Below are 19,043 nucleotides of genomic sequence, written 5' to 3' on the forward strand. Positions count from 1 at the left end.
CAGCAATTTTCAAGTGGTCCTTGGGGAAAAAAAAAAGTTTAAGAGCCACTGTACTAGACTTTAAAATTCTTGGTAAAGTAGTATGTCATGAGGCTCACTTAAAGTGGGACATTGTCTGAATACAGAAAACAATACTGTCTTGTGGTCAGCTGATATATATATACACACCTGGTATTGGATAATCTCAAACTGTTGAGCAAAGGATTCCAACATCGCAAAAAGGTGGTAAGTGGGCAAACTTGCATGGTCCAGCTTCTTAACAGAAACCTTTGGTTCTTGTGATAAATCAATATCTAATATACATATGGCTAATCGATTTTACAAAGTAAGGAACAAATTGAAATTATTTAAATGTTGTAAGAAGTTTATCCTGCTCCACCTTGCTAAATAAAGACTTTTGAGTCATTTAAACTTAAGACAGCTGATCATCTGCTTATTGCTGGTTTGATGCCTCCACTATGGCAGAGCTCCTCTAATCCTGCTTCAGTTTTCTATGATCCCTGCCCCACAGAGTTTACAATCTAATGACAGTCTAGCAACTAGTATTGTGGAACTACTAGAGAAACTGGCTTCCAGATTCACCTGATGAAGTGAGGCTGAGTACTTCACTCTTAATGTTTTCTAGTCAGTTAGCTAAAAAGGGTATGGTTGTGTTTGTTTTGTTCCATCTTATATCTAAGGATCTTAACCCAGAAGGTCAGATGAATCTTTTTCTGCCTAGAAAGCCCACTGATTTTTATCTTGTCCTTGGTGTTGAGGGGTTGTTGAGTGAAACTTTAGGTCACCTACCTATAGGTAGGGCCCTACCAAATTCATGGCCATGAAAAACGCATCATGGACCGTGAAATTTGGTCTTTTGTATGCTTTTACCTTATATCATACATTTCATAGGGGAGACCAGTGTTTCTCAAATTGGGGGTCCTGACCCAAAAGGGAGTTGCAGGGGAGTCACAACGTTATTTTAGGGTGGTTGCGGTATTGCCACCATTACTTCTGCGCTGCCTTCAGAACTCGGCGGCTGGAGAGCGGCGGCTGTTGGCCAAGCGCCCAGCTCTGAAGGCAGTGCCCCGCTAGCAGTAGCACAGAAGTAAGGGGTAGCAGTACTATACCATGACACCCTTTACTTCTGCTGGTGGTGGCTCTGCCTTCAGAGCTGGGCTCCTGGCCTGTAGCTGCTGCACTCCAGCTGCCCAGCTTTCACACTTGCTAAAGTAGTATCTTCCTACTGTGATAACCATTTATTGTGCAGTACTGAGGAATCTGTTTTAGGGAAGGAAAATACAATTGATATGACAAGATATCTTTTGATTTTTGAATTTTGTATCTTTAATCTGTGTGGTAAAGTTCTTCTTTACTTTCTCCAGTCCCATTGCTAGCAGTTATGAAAGCAGCTCCCGGGTAGCATCCCCATTGGACCCAAATGGACACTTCAATGTAGTCATTAAAGAGGAGCCAATAGATGACTATGATTATGGATCAAGTGTGTGCATCGAAGGGATAACTGTGAAGCAGGAAGAGACAGATGAGGAAACAGATGAATATTCCAATAGTGATGATGATCCCATATTAGAGAAACAACTGAGAAAACACAGTGAGATGGACAGAAAAGATGCAGGAATCAGGCCCACCAAACGAATGCTGGCCAACCCTTCAGGTGTTGCCAAAGCCAAAATGTTAAAATTGGATAGTGGGAAGATGCCTGTAGTCTATTTAGAGCCCTGTGCAGTCACCAAGAGCACAGTAAAGATCTCTGAGCTGCCACAGACCATGCTTTCCTCTTGTAAGAAGGATAAATCCCCAGTGAGTGCAATATTGGACTCCTTTCCTATTTGTTTTGAAAATCATAAGGACTCTTGCTTAGACACAGTCATGGAAACTGAGGAAGTAGCTGTGAAAAAACAGTTCTCTGGAAACAAAGTGCCACAGAAGTACTGTTCCATCAAAGAGGCACCATGGACCATATCTAAATCATCTAGTTTCAAGCTTGGGAGCTCTACAGGAGGCCCCTTTTCAGCCAAAGACGTTGCTGGAAGAAAAAAAGGTGTACTAAGGAACCCCATGTCCCAGAAGGGTACTGGTACTAATCAAAATCCTATGTCATCAGGCCCAAGTAGAAGAGGAAGGCCACGAAAGCTAAAGATCTCCAAGGCTGGACGACCCCCAAAAAACATAGGGAAGAATGTAATGACAAGCAAGAATGCCTCCCTGGGATCAGGGAGTATCCTTCCAGATGTTAAGCCAGATCTTGAGGATGTGGATGGAGTCCTCTTTGTGTCCTTTGCATCCAAGGTAAATCACTCTTTCTTCAGTGTCCTCAATAAAACGTAATATGCTCAAAAGGAGCAGTGGCTTAACTTAGCTTCTCAGTGGTCACAAGCTGAAAATAATACATTTCTCCTTTGGAATCCCTGAAAAAGTTATTTTAAAAGTTTGTAGTTGTAGCACTGTCTGCGTTTGCTGCCTTTATAGCACTTTTGGTTCTCACTGGCTCAGAGAGAATGAGTGATTGGGATCTGGAGTTTGGTGCATAGTTATGCAAAGCATTATTATTAGGCCAGTCTAATAACCTGTTTTAATGATATGGCTGTCTAGCTTGTGTCAAGATGAACACTTGAATTTAAAGCATTTTACATTTATGTGAGGCTCTTTTTGCATGTAGGAAGCTCTTGACATTCATGCTGTTGATAGAGTTGGAGGAGAAGAATCACAGAATCTGCAGACTTCCTTGCTAGCTACAAGTGATCCAGGTAACACTCAACTTTTTTTTTTCTTTTAAAGATGGGTGGAATTTGTGTGGTTTGGCCTTGATAAAAGGTGGTGTAAGGACACAGTGGGAGATAATTATTTAAATGAACAGTGTATCAGAATTTTGCATAGCATGTGCTGTCTCATTTCATACACAATAATATCTTTCATTCTCTGAGCAGGTTGTCGAGCAAGAATACGCTTGTTGGAGAAAGAACTCTTGGAAGATCTGAAGTCCTTGAGGCATAAGCAAGTGATACATCCTAGTCTCCAGGAAGGTATATGTGTAAAGCTTTCTGGAGCAGGAATTGTTTCCTACTGTGTTTTAATACTGTGCCTACCACAGTGGGGACCTGAGTTTGGCTGGTTCTTCAAGTATGTTTCACTGTGGATCCCACTGTAGGTGCCCATGTGAATGGAATCAGAGACTTTTGAACAGAAGTGTCTGATGTGGCCACTGATGCTTCCTCTTGTGTCTGTGTGAGGGCATAAATGGCAGAGATGCAGCAGCCCTCCTTCAGTTTCCCTTTACTGCCTTGGGTAGTGAGATTCATTTATTCCAAAACCAGGAGGGAGCAGTCAGTGATGGAGCACTTCAGCCAGAGAACAGTATTCAATTTCCTCAAAGACCACATACTGACACCCTATAGAAAAACATACAGGTACCAGCCCCAGCAGAGACAGAGGACATTATCTTACTCCTGGAGTTAACAACCAGAGTAATCACAAAGAAAGAGGCCCAGGTGCTCTAGGGGATGCCCATTTCCCAACTCTTTGGCTAACCCACTTCCTTCTTAGAGGCTGCATTACAAGTGGAAAGTATTGCCATTCAAACTCTCCATGGCACCAAATATCTTCATGAAGTGTCCAAAGGTAGTAGCAGCAGATCTTAGAAGGAAAGACATTCATGTATACCCTTACCTGGATGATCAGTCGGGACGGGGGGCAGGGCAGATCCCAGCAGGACATGGCAGCAAGCCTGAAATATGTCGTCTTTATTCTCTCAGCGAGGCCTCATGGTGAACTACGAAACATCATCTTATCCCATCACAGACTTAGTTCATAAGAATAATATTGATCAACTCAGGTTAGCAAGAGCATATCTTCCAAAGGACAGGTTCCTGTCGATGCAGTTGCTATTACTTAGGTTAGAATTATTCCTGATTGCAATGGTATGGATGTGTCTGGGTCTGCTAGGCCCTATGTAGCAAGCATGTATGTCTTGCTGCTTGCCAGACTTCACCAGTAGTCCCTTCAGCTCTGGCTCTGGTGAATCTATTTCCCAACAATACACCAGATGAACAAGAAGGTTGTAATTTCATCATGTCATCTCAGAACTGAGATAGTGGAAGGAACCCAAAAAAGTGCATGGAAGGGTACTGTTCTTTGCTCCCTCCCTGATAATGACTTTAACCACAGATGTATCAGGGACAGGTTGGAGAGTCCACCTGAGCTGTCTACAAATACAAGGGACTTGATTCCCGAAGACATAGGACACTATGTCAGTGTCCTGGAGCTCAGAGTCATCAGGCTATCCTGCATGGCCTTCCTATCTCTTCTTCAAAACTATACAGTGCAGATCTTGGCAGATTACATGTATGTGATGCACTGTGTAAACAACCAAGGGAGTGCACAGTTGGCCTCCCCTCTGTCTGGAAAGTATTAAGCTCTGGACAGGGTCACACCAACAAATGATAAACCGTTCATTCTTCACCTCTTGGGTGTCATCAACAACCTGGCAGGTAATCTGTTTACCACACGAGTGATCACTGTGCAGGTCCTTTATAGAGCTGATATTCCTTTGTTGGGGGACCCCTATGATAAGCTTGTTTGCCACCAACATCAAGTGCCAGATGGTTTGTTCCAGACCGGGCACAAGCTGGGGGTCACTACTGGATCACTGCAGAAAGAAAGCATGCCAGAACTTCTGTATCCCAGGGTAACACTCAAAATCAAACAAGACATAGCTATCTTTTTGTTGAGCTATCTTTTGTTAATAGCTGAGATGGTTTTGGTTGACAGACCTCTTACAAATATCCATTCTGCTACCTATCCAGCTCCCAGATTGGCCAGATCTGATCTCACAGCACCATGGCCAGGTACTCCATCCAGACCCGAAGTCATTGCATCTGACAGTGTGGTTGTTGCCTGGTTGAGTATTACAGACCAAGGCTGCTCCCTACAGTTACAGGAAATCCTGATATAAAGCAGGAAGAGACTTCCCAGGAAGACTTACTCATCTCAATTGAAGAACCTCTCTATATGGGCAGCCCAGCATAGCCTGGACCTGGTCCAGGCCGCAGTACTAATGATCCATGACTATCTATTGCACTTAAACAGACTAGCCTTTCAGTCAGTTCTATTAAGATCCACCTTGCATAATTTTCAGCTTGCCATTTACTTGAACTGTTTTGCTTGGTCTTTTCTTACTGAACATTATCAAAGTTTTTCAGAAGGCTATTACATACCTACCAACCAGTCTCAGAACCTACTCCTGCCTGGGACTTCAACATAGTCCTCCTTAGATTTATGAAGCCTCCCTTTAGACCTCTTCCAGAATGTTCCCTATACTTCCTCACTACAAAGACAGACGTCGTAGTGACTATCATTTTGGCTAGAGGAGTGAGTTAGTGCCAGGCACTTATGGATGAACCTTCCTATACAACATTCCATAGGGATATTGTGGTGCTAAAACTTCACCCAAAATTCATCCCCAAGGTGGTCTTAGAATTTAATCTAAACCAATCTTCTTTCCAAAACCACACTCCACACTGGAAGAAGAGAAGTTGCATATGCTAGATGTATCCAGGTCTTTGCAGGACCAAACTGTTTGTATGGTCTCCCAGGGTATTTCTGGCAATAGCCAGGCATTCTAAAGGTCAGGCCACCTTTTCACAGAGACTTAAGAAATGGGTAACACAGTGCAACTCACTGTGTTACCAGGTGGCTGATGTACTTCTCCCATCCAACATTAAGGCTCCCTCCACCAGATCACAAGCAACATCTTTCTCTTGCTTCATGAATGTGTTGATATCCGAAATTTGCAAAGCAGCAATGTGGACCGCTGACCTTGTCAATCATTTTACTTTGGGCTTAGCAACCAGGTATGATGCCAAGTTTGGAAGAGCAATTCTTCAGTTACTATATATTATTGGATGCAGCTGAAACGCCTTATTCCCACCATCCTGAAAGGATATTGCTTGCTGGTCACCTATAGTGGGATCCACTCACACAAACTTCAAGATGAGAGAAAGGTTACTTACCCTACTGCAACTGTGGTTCTTTGAGATGTTGTAGTCAGTGTGGATCTCATGACCCATCCTTTATCCCTGCTTTTTGGAATCCTCAGCTGTCATTGACTTCAAGTTGCGAGGGAACTCAGGGAAGGTGGTGGCCATTGCCTTTTATGCTTTCACACAGGCATGCAACAAGGCACAGGCACATGCATGGCCCTAAAGGACACTGCTATTCAAAGGACTCAGATAGTGTGCATGTGGTACACGTGCAACTGCAGTGGGGTCCACACTTGACTACAACATCTCAAAGAACCACAGTTACTGTAGGGAGAGTAACTGTTCTTTCTCTGGTATTACCCCAATCCCACCAATGAATAATCTTCAGGATTCATGCAGATTGTCAGTTTCATGGATGTGAGGAAATGAATGTTACACATGAAATAAAGAAAAGATCGTGCTTGGGATTCCTTAATTTGGAGGCTTGAAGAAAACTCTGTTCTGTTTTGTTGTTGTTTGTTTTTGTTTTAAAATTCATCTCTTGTCATTTTAATTTTGACATGAATTGATGTATTCTGGGATGAGATGAGGACTTTTCCACAAACTTGTTCAGTCTGGGGCTTCTCAGAAAAAAAAATTCCACAGCACAATATGTACATATTCAAATGTAAATAATCATGCATATACGAAGGATAACTTTTATTACCTAGATCCTAAATTGTTCAGCTGTACATTTCCAGATGAACCATGTTATTGATCAACTTGTTCACTTAGTATCCCCCTTCTGCTGCTTAAATTGAGAGAAAGGGAATATGATGGTTGGTATACCTTTATTTTACCCCAAACATTGCAAGCTTCCTTAAAGGAAAAGCACATGGGGAATGGAAGGGGATTAGAGTCTAGAAATTCCTTTGTACCTAGCAGCTTGCTCTGCTGACTTATTCTGTACAATTGTTACTTCTTTCACTTTGTTTTTCTGCTCATTTACTAAGGCCTGGTCTACACTGGGGTGGATCGATATAAGTTACGCAGCTTCAGCTACGTGAATAACATAGCTGAAGTTTACGTACATTGGTCTACTGCAGTAAGTCGACGGCTGACGCTCTCCCATTGACTCCACCTGACCCTCTTGCCTTGGTGGAGTACTGGAGTCGACGGGAGAGCGCTCAGCAGTCGATTTATCACATCTAGACTAAATGTGATAAATCAACCCCCGCTGGATCGAGTGCTGCCTCTCGATACAGCGGGTAATGTAGACAAGCACTAAGAAAGTTTATTTTTATACAGTGCTTCTCAAAGTAACAGTATTCCATAATACTTTACAAAAAAATGAGAATTCCATGAATAAGATACTGATTGTGCAGTGACTGAATATGTAAATACAATAGCCATAATCATTAATTCCATTTTATAGGACTTTTTCTTCCAAAAAACATGTTAGTGTGTGTAAGTAAATTGATATAAAATAAATACAGTATTCAGGAACCACTTCACCCACTACAGCTGTTCAGTGGTGGACAACAACAGTAAGTAACAGTTTTAAAATAAGAAATAAGGAATACCGTGTCCAGTTAAAAATTAAGCAATATTTTACACCCAGCTTTTGGATATTAGCACCTGTTTTTGAGATAAGGAAAGTTGCCCAGGAGAACAGAGGGTTAACCCTTTCTTCTTTTTCAAAAAGTGCAAAGGGATCTTTACATTCTATCCAGGACAGAGAGATGGAACTGATTTTTCCTTTTTGTCTCATCCCAAGCATATCTTAATAGGGTGGTATGATCTCAGATACTGTAGTATGTAAATTGCATAGGAGTTGAAGTCTGGTGGGAAACTGGAACCCCTGGCCATTCTTTTTTCCGTTTTCAAATCTGTTAAAACACGGAATGAATGCAAACTCTTATACAAGTAATAAAAAATTACTTTAGAAGTTGATAAATGTATCTTCTTAAAAGATTTGCTGCTTCTTTTTGCTAACATAGTTTGCATGGCTATGTGATTTTCACTGGTATTTGCTTCTTGCAGTGGGACTGAAGTTGAATTCTGTGGACCCAACAATGAGCATTGACCTGAAATATTTGGGTGTGCAGCTCCCGCTTTCCTACTCAAAAAACTACTCTTTGTGGAACTACCCAAGAGTTGTTCCTGGCTGTTCGGGTAGGTAAACAGTGCTTTCAGAATACATTATTTATTCTTTCAGCATTATTGTTGAGGGTTGGAAGGGATGGGTTTAGTTGTGTATGTGGAATAGATGTTTTAAATAAAGTTGAATATCAGTGACGAGAAGGTAATGCATAGGAATTTTTTGTTTTTAATGAGGAATCTTTATATGAAAGCCACGTATCATAAACTTGCTGTTAAATTACTATGTACTTCTTGATCAAAGGGTCTGCCATGTGACTGTCAGGCTCTGATTTTCAGTAATGGCATTGGCATGCAGCTGTACACCTACCTAGTGCACGCACACATGTATGTGTATAAAATTGGGTTTTCCCTAATGGACGCATATAGCCATGAGCGCAAAGAAAATTTCCAGTTTGCATGTACGCATGGAGTCATTTGTGTGTACAGTATTGGTGATATTTCATATAGACCTGACCGCTGAAATTGAGGCCCCAAATGTCCATTCTAAGCCTTTTTTTCTGTTACTTTTTGCTTTAGGGTGCTGTAGTCAGTCAGTTAGACTTCCATGTTATTGGGGGGCTGAGTTAGAAGTGGTTTTGTTCCACATGTAGAGGATCATTATTCATTCATGTGTAATGTTGTTTTTGCACCTGGGTTGATAAGGTGAGCCTGGCTTGTTTTCTTTCCAGATGCTGGGTTTCCCTTTGTTTCCAGGACAGGGAAAACGAATGATTTCACCAAGATCAAGGGCTGGCGAGGGAAGTTTCACGGTGCTTCTAGAAATGAAGGTAAGAGGTAGAAAAGAGTGTTTCCATGTGATAAATGTGGTCCTTTTTCTGTCCAGATCCTTTCAGTTTACTTACTGCTTTATTTTAATTATTAGTGAAATTTTTGGAGCAGAAATGGTCATGAGTAAAGAACCTCTGGTTACTGTGATTTCATTGGTACAGATTTCAAAGGTCTGAATAGGGTTTTGTGGGAGGAGAGAGATTTTATTTTCCCATTGTGATTTATTCTACTTTGAAATAGGATAAAAGTGTGATTTTTTTTTTTATTTTATACAAATGACTGCTGAGAAAAGGCAAAAGCTAACTGAAATAGATTTATTACTGATCCATTTTGGACTCTATATAAGCAACCCTTGTTTGGAGAAGTGTGGGAACTCTTATCTTCAGTACTGCTTTAGACTGTCTTTTGGGGGAAGAAAGGCAATTTTTTTCAGTATATATGTTTACAATTTTAATGGGAGTAGATACTTCATACGTTGAGGGAAACCCAACCTTTGCCTAACAGGAAGCTGCTTTTGGCAACTTGTCAGGAGCCAGACGGCTACACTGAATTTAAATAAACTGTAGTTAGATTGCAACCACTTTAATCTTTTTTAATGCAAAGGTGTAGCTTGGACTACATATCCTAGTTTGTAGTGCTCCAGAAAGGTCTTCATAGTTGCCCATTCAGAGTGAGATGGAACACTGCACCCTGAGACTTGTAACTTCTATGAGCCACCCATCCATATCAAAGATTCCAGTGGCTGCTAGGTGCATTGCTGAACTGAGTGGCCATATTTGGCATGCATGCTGTGCTACGATCACCCATTTCATACCCAAATGTTGTATAGAAGCTTTGGAAAGGTAAAGAAATTACTGTTCTCTGTTGACTCTACTTATTAGGAGAACTGGCAGTGTACTTTCTCTGGAGTTATTTCCTGTGTATTTGGATTCCATATTTATTCAGGTAGTGGTTCAGAGGGCTCTTTGAAGAATCGCTCTGCTTTCTGCAGCGACAAGCTGGATGAATACCTGGAAAATGAAGGGAAGCTGATGGAAACAAGCATGGGATTCTCTTCCAGCACTTCCACTTCTCCTGTGGTTTATCAGCTTCCAACCAAGAGCACTAGCTATGTACGAACACTAGACAGTGTTCTAAAGAAGCAATCCACCAGCACTCCATCCACCTCTTATACTTTCAAGCCTCTCTCTGTGTCTTCTGCCTCTAGGAAGATGAAAACTCAGAATAAACAGACAGCTTCAAAGACCCGAGTAAAACCATCCTACAAACCCATACTTCCTTCACCTGTTGTATTAAAGCAGAAACACAGCTTTTCAGTCCCAGGGGAGAAGGTCACTAAGTCTCTGCCAAGTAGCAACATGGCTAATCAGGTGGATAATTTTATGGTGCCAGCTCTAGATGAAAACATGTTGCCAAAGCAGATCAGTCTGCGTCAGGCACACCAGCAACAACAGGCTACTCGCCCACCAGGTTTGTCTAAGTCTCAGGTGAAGTTGATGGACTTAGAGGACTGTGCATTGTGGGATGGGAAACCACGGACCTACATCACAGAAGAACGAGCAGACATATCCCTGGCAACTCTGCTCACTGCTCAGGTAAGCTACTGTAATTGCCTCTCTTCCCTTCCCTATCATACCTACTACTTCTGCACTCCAGTGCTTCGTAGCTAAGGTTTAACAAAGAGATAACGATGCTAATAAAAATATACAGGGTGAGGGATCACTTTTTCTTACCAGTTAGATGTATTGCTCTATAGAAAAAGTCAAGAAAATGTTTTCTTAATTGTCTATCTGTACCAGGCAATTTAGACAGTTGGAAATAGTACAGTTGAACTCCTGACTCAATTCACTGACTTGTACTGTAAAGGAGGAAGGGATTTGTCATTTCAGAAGAACAGTTACCCAGCAAAAGTGAATAGTTCTATTGGCAGTCCCCACCCTCGTCCACACTATTAACTTCTTGTCTTGTCTTGTCTTGTCTTGGCCTCATGTTTCTATTGTAGCAACAGCTATAATTTGAATTAAAAATTGTTGATACAATATAATTTTCTTAATCAGGACTCCCCAGTGAAGACGCTTTTGTCCTCTTCAAGAAGAATTTCTAACCCAGAGAAGCCATCTCTTTTTGTTTAATAGTATTTCTGCTATTCTGGGACCTACATTGCCAATAATGGTGTTGGATTTGTCAATGGTATTGGCAAGAGGCACTACCCACCTGGGATACAGTGAAAGCCTACTGTCTGCCCAGTAGAAGTGACAGTTGCAAGACACCTAGCATGGGAAAAGATACATATAAAAGAAAGAAAAGAAATTAATGTTGCTCTAGGAATCATAACTTTTGTACGTCCTGGAATTTTCAGTGTGCAAACAATGTTATATAAACATAGAATTTTGATATGTATTTTAATATAGTCTGTTAATTTTGTTAACCATGTACCATAAAACATACAGGTACATGGTAACTTGGCATTTCCTGATTTTTTTTTTTAACTTTGCACAAAATTGACATTGCTTTAATGTAATTAATTGAAAATAAGTCCTGCTTATGTCAATTCCTAGGTGTATTATTAATAGGGCCCTACCAAGTTCACGGCCATGGAAAAATGCGGCACAGACTGTAAAATCTGGTCTCCCGTGAAATCTGGTCTTTTGTATTTTTTTACCCTATACTATACAGATTTCATGGGGGAGACCAACGTTTCTCAAATTGGCGGTCATGACCCAAAAGGGATTTGCAGGGGGGTCACAAGGTTATTTGAGAGGGGTCACAGTATTGCCACTGTTACTTCTGCGCTGCTTCCTTCAGAGCTGAGTGGCTAGAGAGTGGTGGCTGCTGACTGAGGGTCCCGCTTTGCAGATAGTAGTGCAGAAGTAACAGTGGCAATACCATACCATGCCATCCTTACTTCTGCGCTGCTACTGGCGGTGGCTCTGCCTTCAGAGCTGGGCTCCCGGCCAGCAGCCATCGCTCTCCAGCTGCCCAGCTCTGAAGGCAGAGCCACTGCCAGCAGCAGCGCAGAAGTAAGCATAGCAGTACCTCAACCCTCCCTACAATAACCTTGCGACCCTTCCCCCTCCCCCCCACAACTCATTTTTTGGATCAGGACCCCTACAATTACAATACTGTGAAATCTTAGCTTTAAATAGCTGAAATCATGAAATTTATTATTTTTAAAGTCATATGACAGTGAAATTGACCAAAATGGACCATGAATTTGGTAGTGCCCTAATCATTAAGTATGAGTCTTAGCTCTTCTGCTTCCCGGATTACCCACTATAGAACATCAGCTGACATGACCTCACAGCAACTTTTAGTGCAGCTGTCCTCTGTCCTGTCATTCAGTGTAAATTTCAAATTCTTCTGCGCAGGGCAAGTCCGCAGCTTCCTTATAGTTGGTCTTCTCCTGACGGCAGCTTGCTCAAAGGCAGAACCAGACCTGTCAAACAGGGTGGGATGGGCCCGACCATCACCTTTAAGACACCATTCTTTGTCCTATCATTCAGTTTAAATTGCAAATTCTGTACCTCATGTAAATTGTGTGGTGGCATTGATTGTGTATGCAGATCATGTATGCATGCATGTTTTTTATCTCAGTAGAATTTCAAATGTATATGTATATATTTTTTTTTAAACTTTAGGCTTCTCTTAAAAATAAACCTATCCACAAAATAATCAGAAGGCGAGCACCACCTTGCAACAATGATTTCTGCCGTCTGGGTTGTATCTGTGCTAGTCTAGCACTGGAAAAGCGTCAGCCTACCCATTGTCGCAGGCCTGACTGTATGTTTGGCTGCACTTGCTTGAAAAGAAGGGTGTTACTAGTAAAGGGAGGATCCAAACACAAGAAAATCCTGAAGAAAGCTGTGCGTGGAAGCCTTATATTCTATGGGCCACAAGGGGAAGATCAGCAGGAAGAGGAGGAGTTGGAAGAAGAGGGTGATGGGGAGGAAGATGAGCTGAAACAGAAAGATAGGAGGAGGAGAAAGAAGGTGGAATACAGTGAGTATTACTAGCGGCAGAGTGATCACTCAAAGCAATTTCAAAGCCATGTGCTTTTTCATGAGATTTTTATGCTGAATTTATAGCAAGCACATTGCTGAATCAAGAAAGTAGGGTGAGTTCTAAGAGATTTCTGTACATGCAACTTCCACCTACTTTTCCAGAAACTAACTAGAAGCAAATCTTGTTTCTTACTTTTATTGATATTTTAGAAATCTGCCATTCATTTAACTTCATGGTTGACATTTTTGGAACTTTTTATGTGTTTATGATATAGCCAGGTATCGTTCAAGGTACTTGTAAAAAGTCTGTCACTTGATTATCTTCCTAAATCAGTTCAAAGGCCCAGGAGGTGAGTCACAACAGGTTGATCATTATGTAATTTGGGACTTCAGTATTATTCACTTCCTTGTTTGCTTTTCCCCATATTTCATTAATCCCTCTCACAACAACTGAACATCTAGGGCCATATCTTCAGCTGATGTTAATTGTCTTAGCTTCATTGAAGTTAGTGGAGCTATGCTGACTTCTATACCAGCTGAGGGGCTGGCCCCTAATGTATACTCAGGGAAATAAGATGACATCTGTCAGTAATGTATTAACCACTAAAGAGAGGTTGAAATTGATGTGGAATATACTTTGTTCCTACTCTAAAATATTGATGGCACTGTCTCATCATTTTCCAGTCAGTTTGATTTATGGAATGAATATGATTCTCACGCTACAGAGAAACATCACAAAGTCTTGGGTGTCTTGATTTTATTACACAACACCGAAGAAAATTGCACAATGTGTAGAACTACTTTCTTTGTTTTTGTTTAATATTTAAACAGTGACAGCATTCTCTCTTCCTTTTGGCATTTGGTAAATTAAGATGAAGTTTAATGTAATTTTTACCTTGGTTCCTTTCCCCTTCTCCATGGTGTGGACAAGCACAGTCACTCTTGCCTAGAGTTTGAGCCCAGAAAGATAACTAGTGCTATTTCCTGGGAATGTGAGTGGTTAACTATGTAGGCAGTGCTTAGACTTAGATGGATATTTCTGTAATTACTGTAGCATTAGACTAGACATTTTCAGTGCAAAAATAAGCTGTTTTAAAAAAACATTTTTTCCTCTTTCATTTTTCAGCTATCTGTGATACAGAGCCAGAGCAGCCTATTAGGAACTGTCCATTATGGATAAAAGTAGAAGGAGAGATAGATCCAGAACCAATTTACATCCCAACACCATCTGTCATTGAACCAATGAAACCTTTGGTGCTGCCTACCCCAGAGGTCTTGCCTTCCAGTAAGAACAAATCTTCCAATGGAGTCAAACCAGGGAGAGTGTATATTCCCAAACCCAACCCAGTGGTAAGTAAGGAAAGGAAGATGCTCTATTTTCAAAGGAAGAGGGCAAAACCTCCTTTTGTGTTAAGAAAACAAACCAGTCTTCACCTAAAAATCTGGACAAATCAGTATCTGAAGTAGGTTGATATGAGATTTAAGTCCATAATTGGATACTTTTGTAAATAGAATTTTGATGAGGTGGGATTGATTTTTTTTTTCTTCCCAATTTTAAAAATCAGTTTCAGTCTTTTATAAACACATTATTGCATCAGTACAAGTATGGATGAAAGGGGTTGTGAATTTCTAGCAACCTTTTGTATAAAATCACAATAATGCATGCTATTTTGCAAAATATAGAACATACCATTTCCTTAAATACTTGAGCTACTCAACGTAGCTTATCATAGACTATCAGGGTTGGAAGGGACCTCAGGAGGTCATCTAGTCCAACCCCCTGCTCAAAGCAGGACCAATCCCCAGACAGATTTTTGCCCCAGATCCCTATAATGGCCCCCTCAAGGATTGAACTCATAACCCTGGGTTTAGCAGGCCAATGCTCAAACCACTGAGCTAATGGATTTTTGTTTTGGACCATGAAGACATTTTGATTTCCAGTGCCAAAGCATTGAAAAGTCTGCTTTGTGTTTTAGCCCATGAAAATGTGAAATATAAAACCTTCCACAGTGATATTAGTAGAGAAGCATCTAGAGATGTAACCAGAATTCAGCAGGTTGCCTCAAAGCAAAATCTCTCTGTTTATCATCTACCAGGTTAAGCAGAATAGTTGTCTTTGCACCTAGATTTTTTACTTAAAACCTAATTCAGAAGTAAAACCTAGATGGAGGTCGTCTGGTACTAGGAAGGAAAATGCACCTTTAAAGCAGGAGCGCCCCTTGCTATTTTTTCTGTTTATTGTAGCACTGCTGGAGGTAAAGGATACTAGACTATGTAGCTGTTTCACAGCTCCGATATATATCTTGAGTGAAGTGGTTCTGTTTGAATTGCAGATTCGGGATGAGGACAAGGATCCTGTTTACTTGTACTTTGAGAGGATGATGACTTGTGCCCGGGTCCGAGCGTATGAATGCAAAAGGGAGGAAAAAAAGCAGCAGAAGGACCCGTATATCTGTAATTCAAATAATCGTACAGGAAAGGTGAGATGTCATCTTTTGTCCACAAACTCCTCTATTGACCATTTCATGCATTAAGATGTTGGATAATATTTTCATAAACACCTAAGTTGTTTTTGAAGACGGGACTTAGGCTCCTAAATCACGTAAATGTTCTTGAAAAATTTATCCACACATTCAATATGAAATTGTCTTATCTGGAACCTTCCTGCAGCCAGATGTAGGATTATGTGTAGTGCTTTAAATGTCCATTCATTCATAGTGCCATCATGAGATTGGAACTGTATTTTTGGAAATGCTAGTGGATATGTTTCTTTACTATGTTGAGCTCTGGAGTGGTGAACTAGTTTATTTTAAAACATGTTTTAATGTTGAAGAAAACGTGATGTCACGTTTAAAGTAAAATTTTTCTCTTTCTTCACCTCCCCGCCCCAACTTATTCTCTCTTCTTCTCCCAGGAGCATGATCCTGAGCACCAGACCCTTAAAAAAGAACTTTGTGAGATGGAGAAAGACACTGATAAATCAGGAGGTAAGATTTGAGTTTTGAGCTAAACTTAACTGCTTGCTACCTGTAAGTTTCTGGTAAAAAATATTGTAGATATTGATGAAACCATGCAGGGAGAGTCCAAGAAGGTGATGTGCCTAGAACTTTCATAAGGCAATCTGAGACCCATTTAACCAGGTATGGTACCTTTAAATGGTGTACCAAAGTACTCTATTTGTAATTTTCAACACTTCAGGTCTTGTGTTATTACAGTTATTAATAAAATTATCTTATGTTTTTGATTCAGTCACCTGATTTGTCAGGAATTGTGTACAAGTACAGTGGAATGCAAAACAGGTTAAATGTCTAGACCAAGCGCTGCTCTAAAATTTAAAATGGCAGTTATTATGATGGCTTGGTTAGTAGTACAAGGCTTTGTTGCACAGTAGATTTGTGTTCACAAGTGACCATAAGATGCTTGGGGTTTTTTATTACCACACTCTTGTTACAGAAGGCTCTGACACCCACGTTACACTGTCAGGCTTGTGGAGTCCTTTGTAGAATTTTCCAACTAGAGTTATATGGGGCAAGGGGATGCCTTCACCATTATGCTTGGCACCGTTTTGCAGCAAACCTCCATTAGTTTGAATTGAAAGGTTAAGATAAACTGACTTTTCTCAGTGCATAATATAAAACTGAATTTGAGACTTCCAGTCCATAAAGAAATAGATTAAATAAGCGTCTGGAATAATATCTTGCATTTATACGTTATCTTTCAACTCAGAGTGTCCTATAGGGTGCTACGAGCTTTAAAAATGTTATACAGTCTAAAGAGAACACATCATCCACCACTGAATAAGCCTTCTTTGACATGAAATCTGGCAGCTATTTACAGTTAAGGATGGGAAGTGGAAAAAATACATCCATTTGAAAATGCCAGTGAATTTGGGTAGGCAGAAATTAATTACCAGATTTAAACGTGGCCAGGACGCAGGGCTCAACATCCTTACCATTTTCAGAAAGTGCCATTGAATCGCTAATGACAACAAAAGGTCAAGCCTCTGTTTTATGTCTCCTACAAAAGACAGCACTGTGCTTGCTCCCTAATGCCATTATGGGACATTGATTCTTTTCTGACTCCCAGGGGAAAGTACCACCTACTGAGTCACCAACACCACTCTCAGCTGCATGTTGGTGTTCCTTGGAGTCCTTGCCTCCCTGTGCTGAACTGACCCAGCCTTGTTTAGCTTGTGAGATGTGATGGGGTTGCAATACAAGGTGGTATGGCTGCATGGAATGAACCATAAGGAGGTTGGAATTGTTAGTTCTCCATTGAGGTTTTATCGGTTTTTGTATCACTGTGAAGTAGGGAGTGGTGCTCTGAGCTATTATTTGACTTCTGTTTCCCTGCTGCTAATACAAGGGTGGAGGTGGGGAGAATAAAACTATATTGAATGTCCAGGTATTAAAATTCCATAGTATTGCAGAAACCTATTTCAATTCTTTCTCAGAGGAAAGCTGGTGGTCTTCCCGTAGTGAGGGGGAATCCTCCTCCGCCTCCTACGTTCGTCACACTACTCCAGGTGGGCCAGCCAAACTTATCGAGATTATCTCTGACTGCAACTGGGAGGAGGATCGCAATAAGATCTTAAGCATCCTATCACAACACATCAACAGTAACATGCCACAGTCCCTCAAAGTGGGTAGCTTCATTATTGAATTGGCTTCAGAACACAAGTCCCGGGATGAGAAGAACCCTCCCATCTATTCCTCCAGAGTGAAAATCTCAATGCCTTCCTGCCAGGACAAGGGTGAGAAGCCTGAGATGCCTGTCTTGGAGATTCCTGATAGTTCAGTGTCATCATGCAAAATATCAGAAAACATAAAGTTCTTGCGGGCAGATACCTTGGACAAACTACGGGAGACGTTGCAGGGGGAAAAAGGCTTGCCTTTTTATACAGGGCTTTCTCCTGCGGGAAAGCTGGTCGCCTACAAACGCAAAGCTAATTTGAGCCCCTCAGGCTTGATTCAGGTGGGTCCTTCTGCCTTTACTGTGGAGATTAGATTCCATTTCTTCCACTGTTCCTGAACTCCTTCATGATACAAGAACTTACTGACTACCTGGCCCTTTGTCTATCAAATAGACTTTCATACTATCTGGGAGATGTTGCGGTTAAGTCCTCAGTCAGTTACACAGGCTTGTCATTTTCAGGAGTTAGTCAGTAGTAACATTCTGTATGCAGATTAGAAATCTGAAGCATAGTCATTTAGATTGTCCTGTTGCTTGTTCTGGGGGTTGGATAGCCAAGATGCAAAAACTTTATCAGGGTCTTTCTGATACTGTGTTTGGAAAACTTACAACAGATGCACTTGGCTCTGTCTTTAATCAATGGGTGCCCAGGGCCACAGAAGAAACAAACTTAGAGAAAGATGCACGCTGGGGAAGATCTTTAAAAGGAGACTGAACAAACTTAATTGCTTCGTGCAATAACTTAGCATCCTTATCTGTCTGCTAATCCCTTTCAGACCAGGTTTTTGATCTTGAAGTGATGTCATAGTCCTGAATCTGAAATCAGTTGGTTTCTTGGAAATTATTGGTATCAGAAATTCAGCATTATGAATTAACTGTAGGATCAAGTAGGAGAGGATAAACTATGAAGTCAGGTGAAACCTCTTGTTAAATACCGATATCTTTGATAGAGAAAGCAGTGAGAACATGTTAGGAAAAGCATATGAATGAAAAAAGAGCAAACTGTGTTTGCATGAAGTTATACAAATACAGTGCCAGCATAAGGAGAAGCCGGACAAATATATACATTTTTAACTTTTCTAATTAATTCATCAGCAAAAACAGTCTTGGTTTGAGCACTGGCCTGCTAAACCCAGGGTTGTGATTTCAGTCCTTGAGGGGGCCACTTAGGGATCTGGGGCAAAAATCAGTACTTGGTCCTGCTAATGAAGGCAGGGGGCTGGACTTGATGACCTTTCAAGGTCCCTTCCAGTTCTAGGAGATAGGAATATCTCCTATTATTATTATAAGACTTTCAAGAGTGACTACTGATCTTGGGTACTTCCATTTTTGGGACACCTTAAGTAGACCTGATTTTCAGAAGATGAATGTTCATCTCTCTGGAAATCAGTCCCCTCTAATGTGTCTCAAGCTGAGCATCGAAAATAACCAGTCCATTTTTTTTTAAATATTGACTTTAGTC

At 41.0% G+C, this 19,043-nt stretch overlaps 1 protein-coding gene across 8 annotated transcripts in view; it reads left to right on the forward strand.

Moving 5' to 3' along the window:
- Positions 1–19,043, forward strand: part of MGA (MAX dimerization protein MGA) — a 90,363-nt gene that overhangs the window by 21,780 nt on the left and 49,540 nt on the right. For 6 of the 8 annotated variants that reach the window (XM_039538132.1, XM_039538134.1, XM_039538135.1 and 3 more), the window contains exons 3-13: positions 1,365–2,289; positions 2,660–2,747; positions 2,928–3,023; positions 8,001–8,132; positions 8,789–8,887; positions 9,834–10,483; positions 12,527–12,887; positions 14,016–14,239; positions 15,223–15,369; positions 15,804–15,876; positions 17,343–17,863. In XM_039538132.1, the coding sequence (XP_039394066.1) occupies positions 1,365–2,289; positions 2,660–2,747; positions 2,928–3,023; positions 8,001–8,132; positions 8,789–8,887; positions 9,834–10,483; positions 12,527–12,887; positions 14,016–14,239; positions 15,223–15,369; positions 15,804–15,876; positions 17,343–17,863 (3,316 nt within the window). The remainder of the gene's footprint in view (positions 1–1,364; positions 2,290–2,659; positions 2,748–2,927; positions 3,024–8,000; positions 8,133–8,788; positions 8,888–9,833; positions 10,484–12,526; positions 12,888–14,015; positions 14,240–15,222; positions 15,370–15,803; positions 15,877–17,342; positions 17,864–19,043) is intronic. The other 2 variants (XM_039538139.1, XM_039538140.1) reach the window with 1 other exon arrangement.

The sequence above is a fragment of the Mauremys reevesii genome, linkage group 4 (genome assembly GCF_016161935.1).
Source record: "Mauremys reevesii isolate NIE-2019 linkage group 4, ASM1616193v1, whole genome shotgun sequence".
Lineage (NCBI taxonomy): Eukaryota > Metazoa > Chordata > Testudines > Geoemydidae > Mauremys > Mauremys reevesii.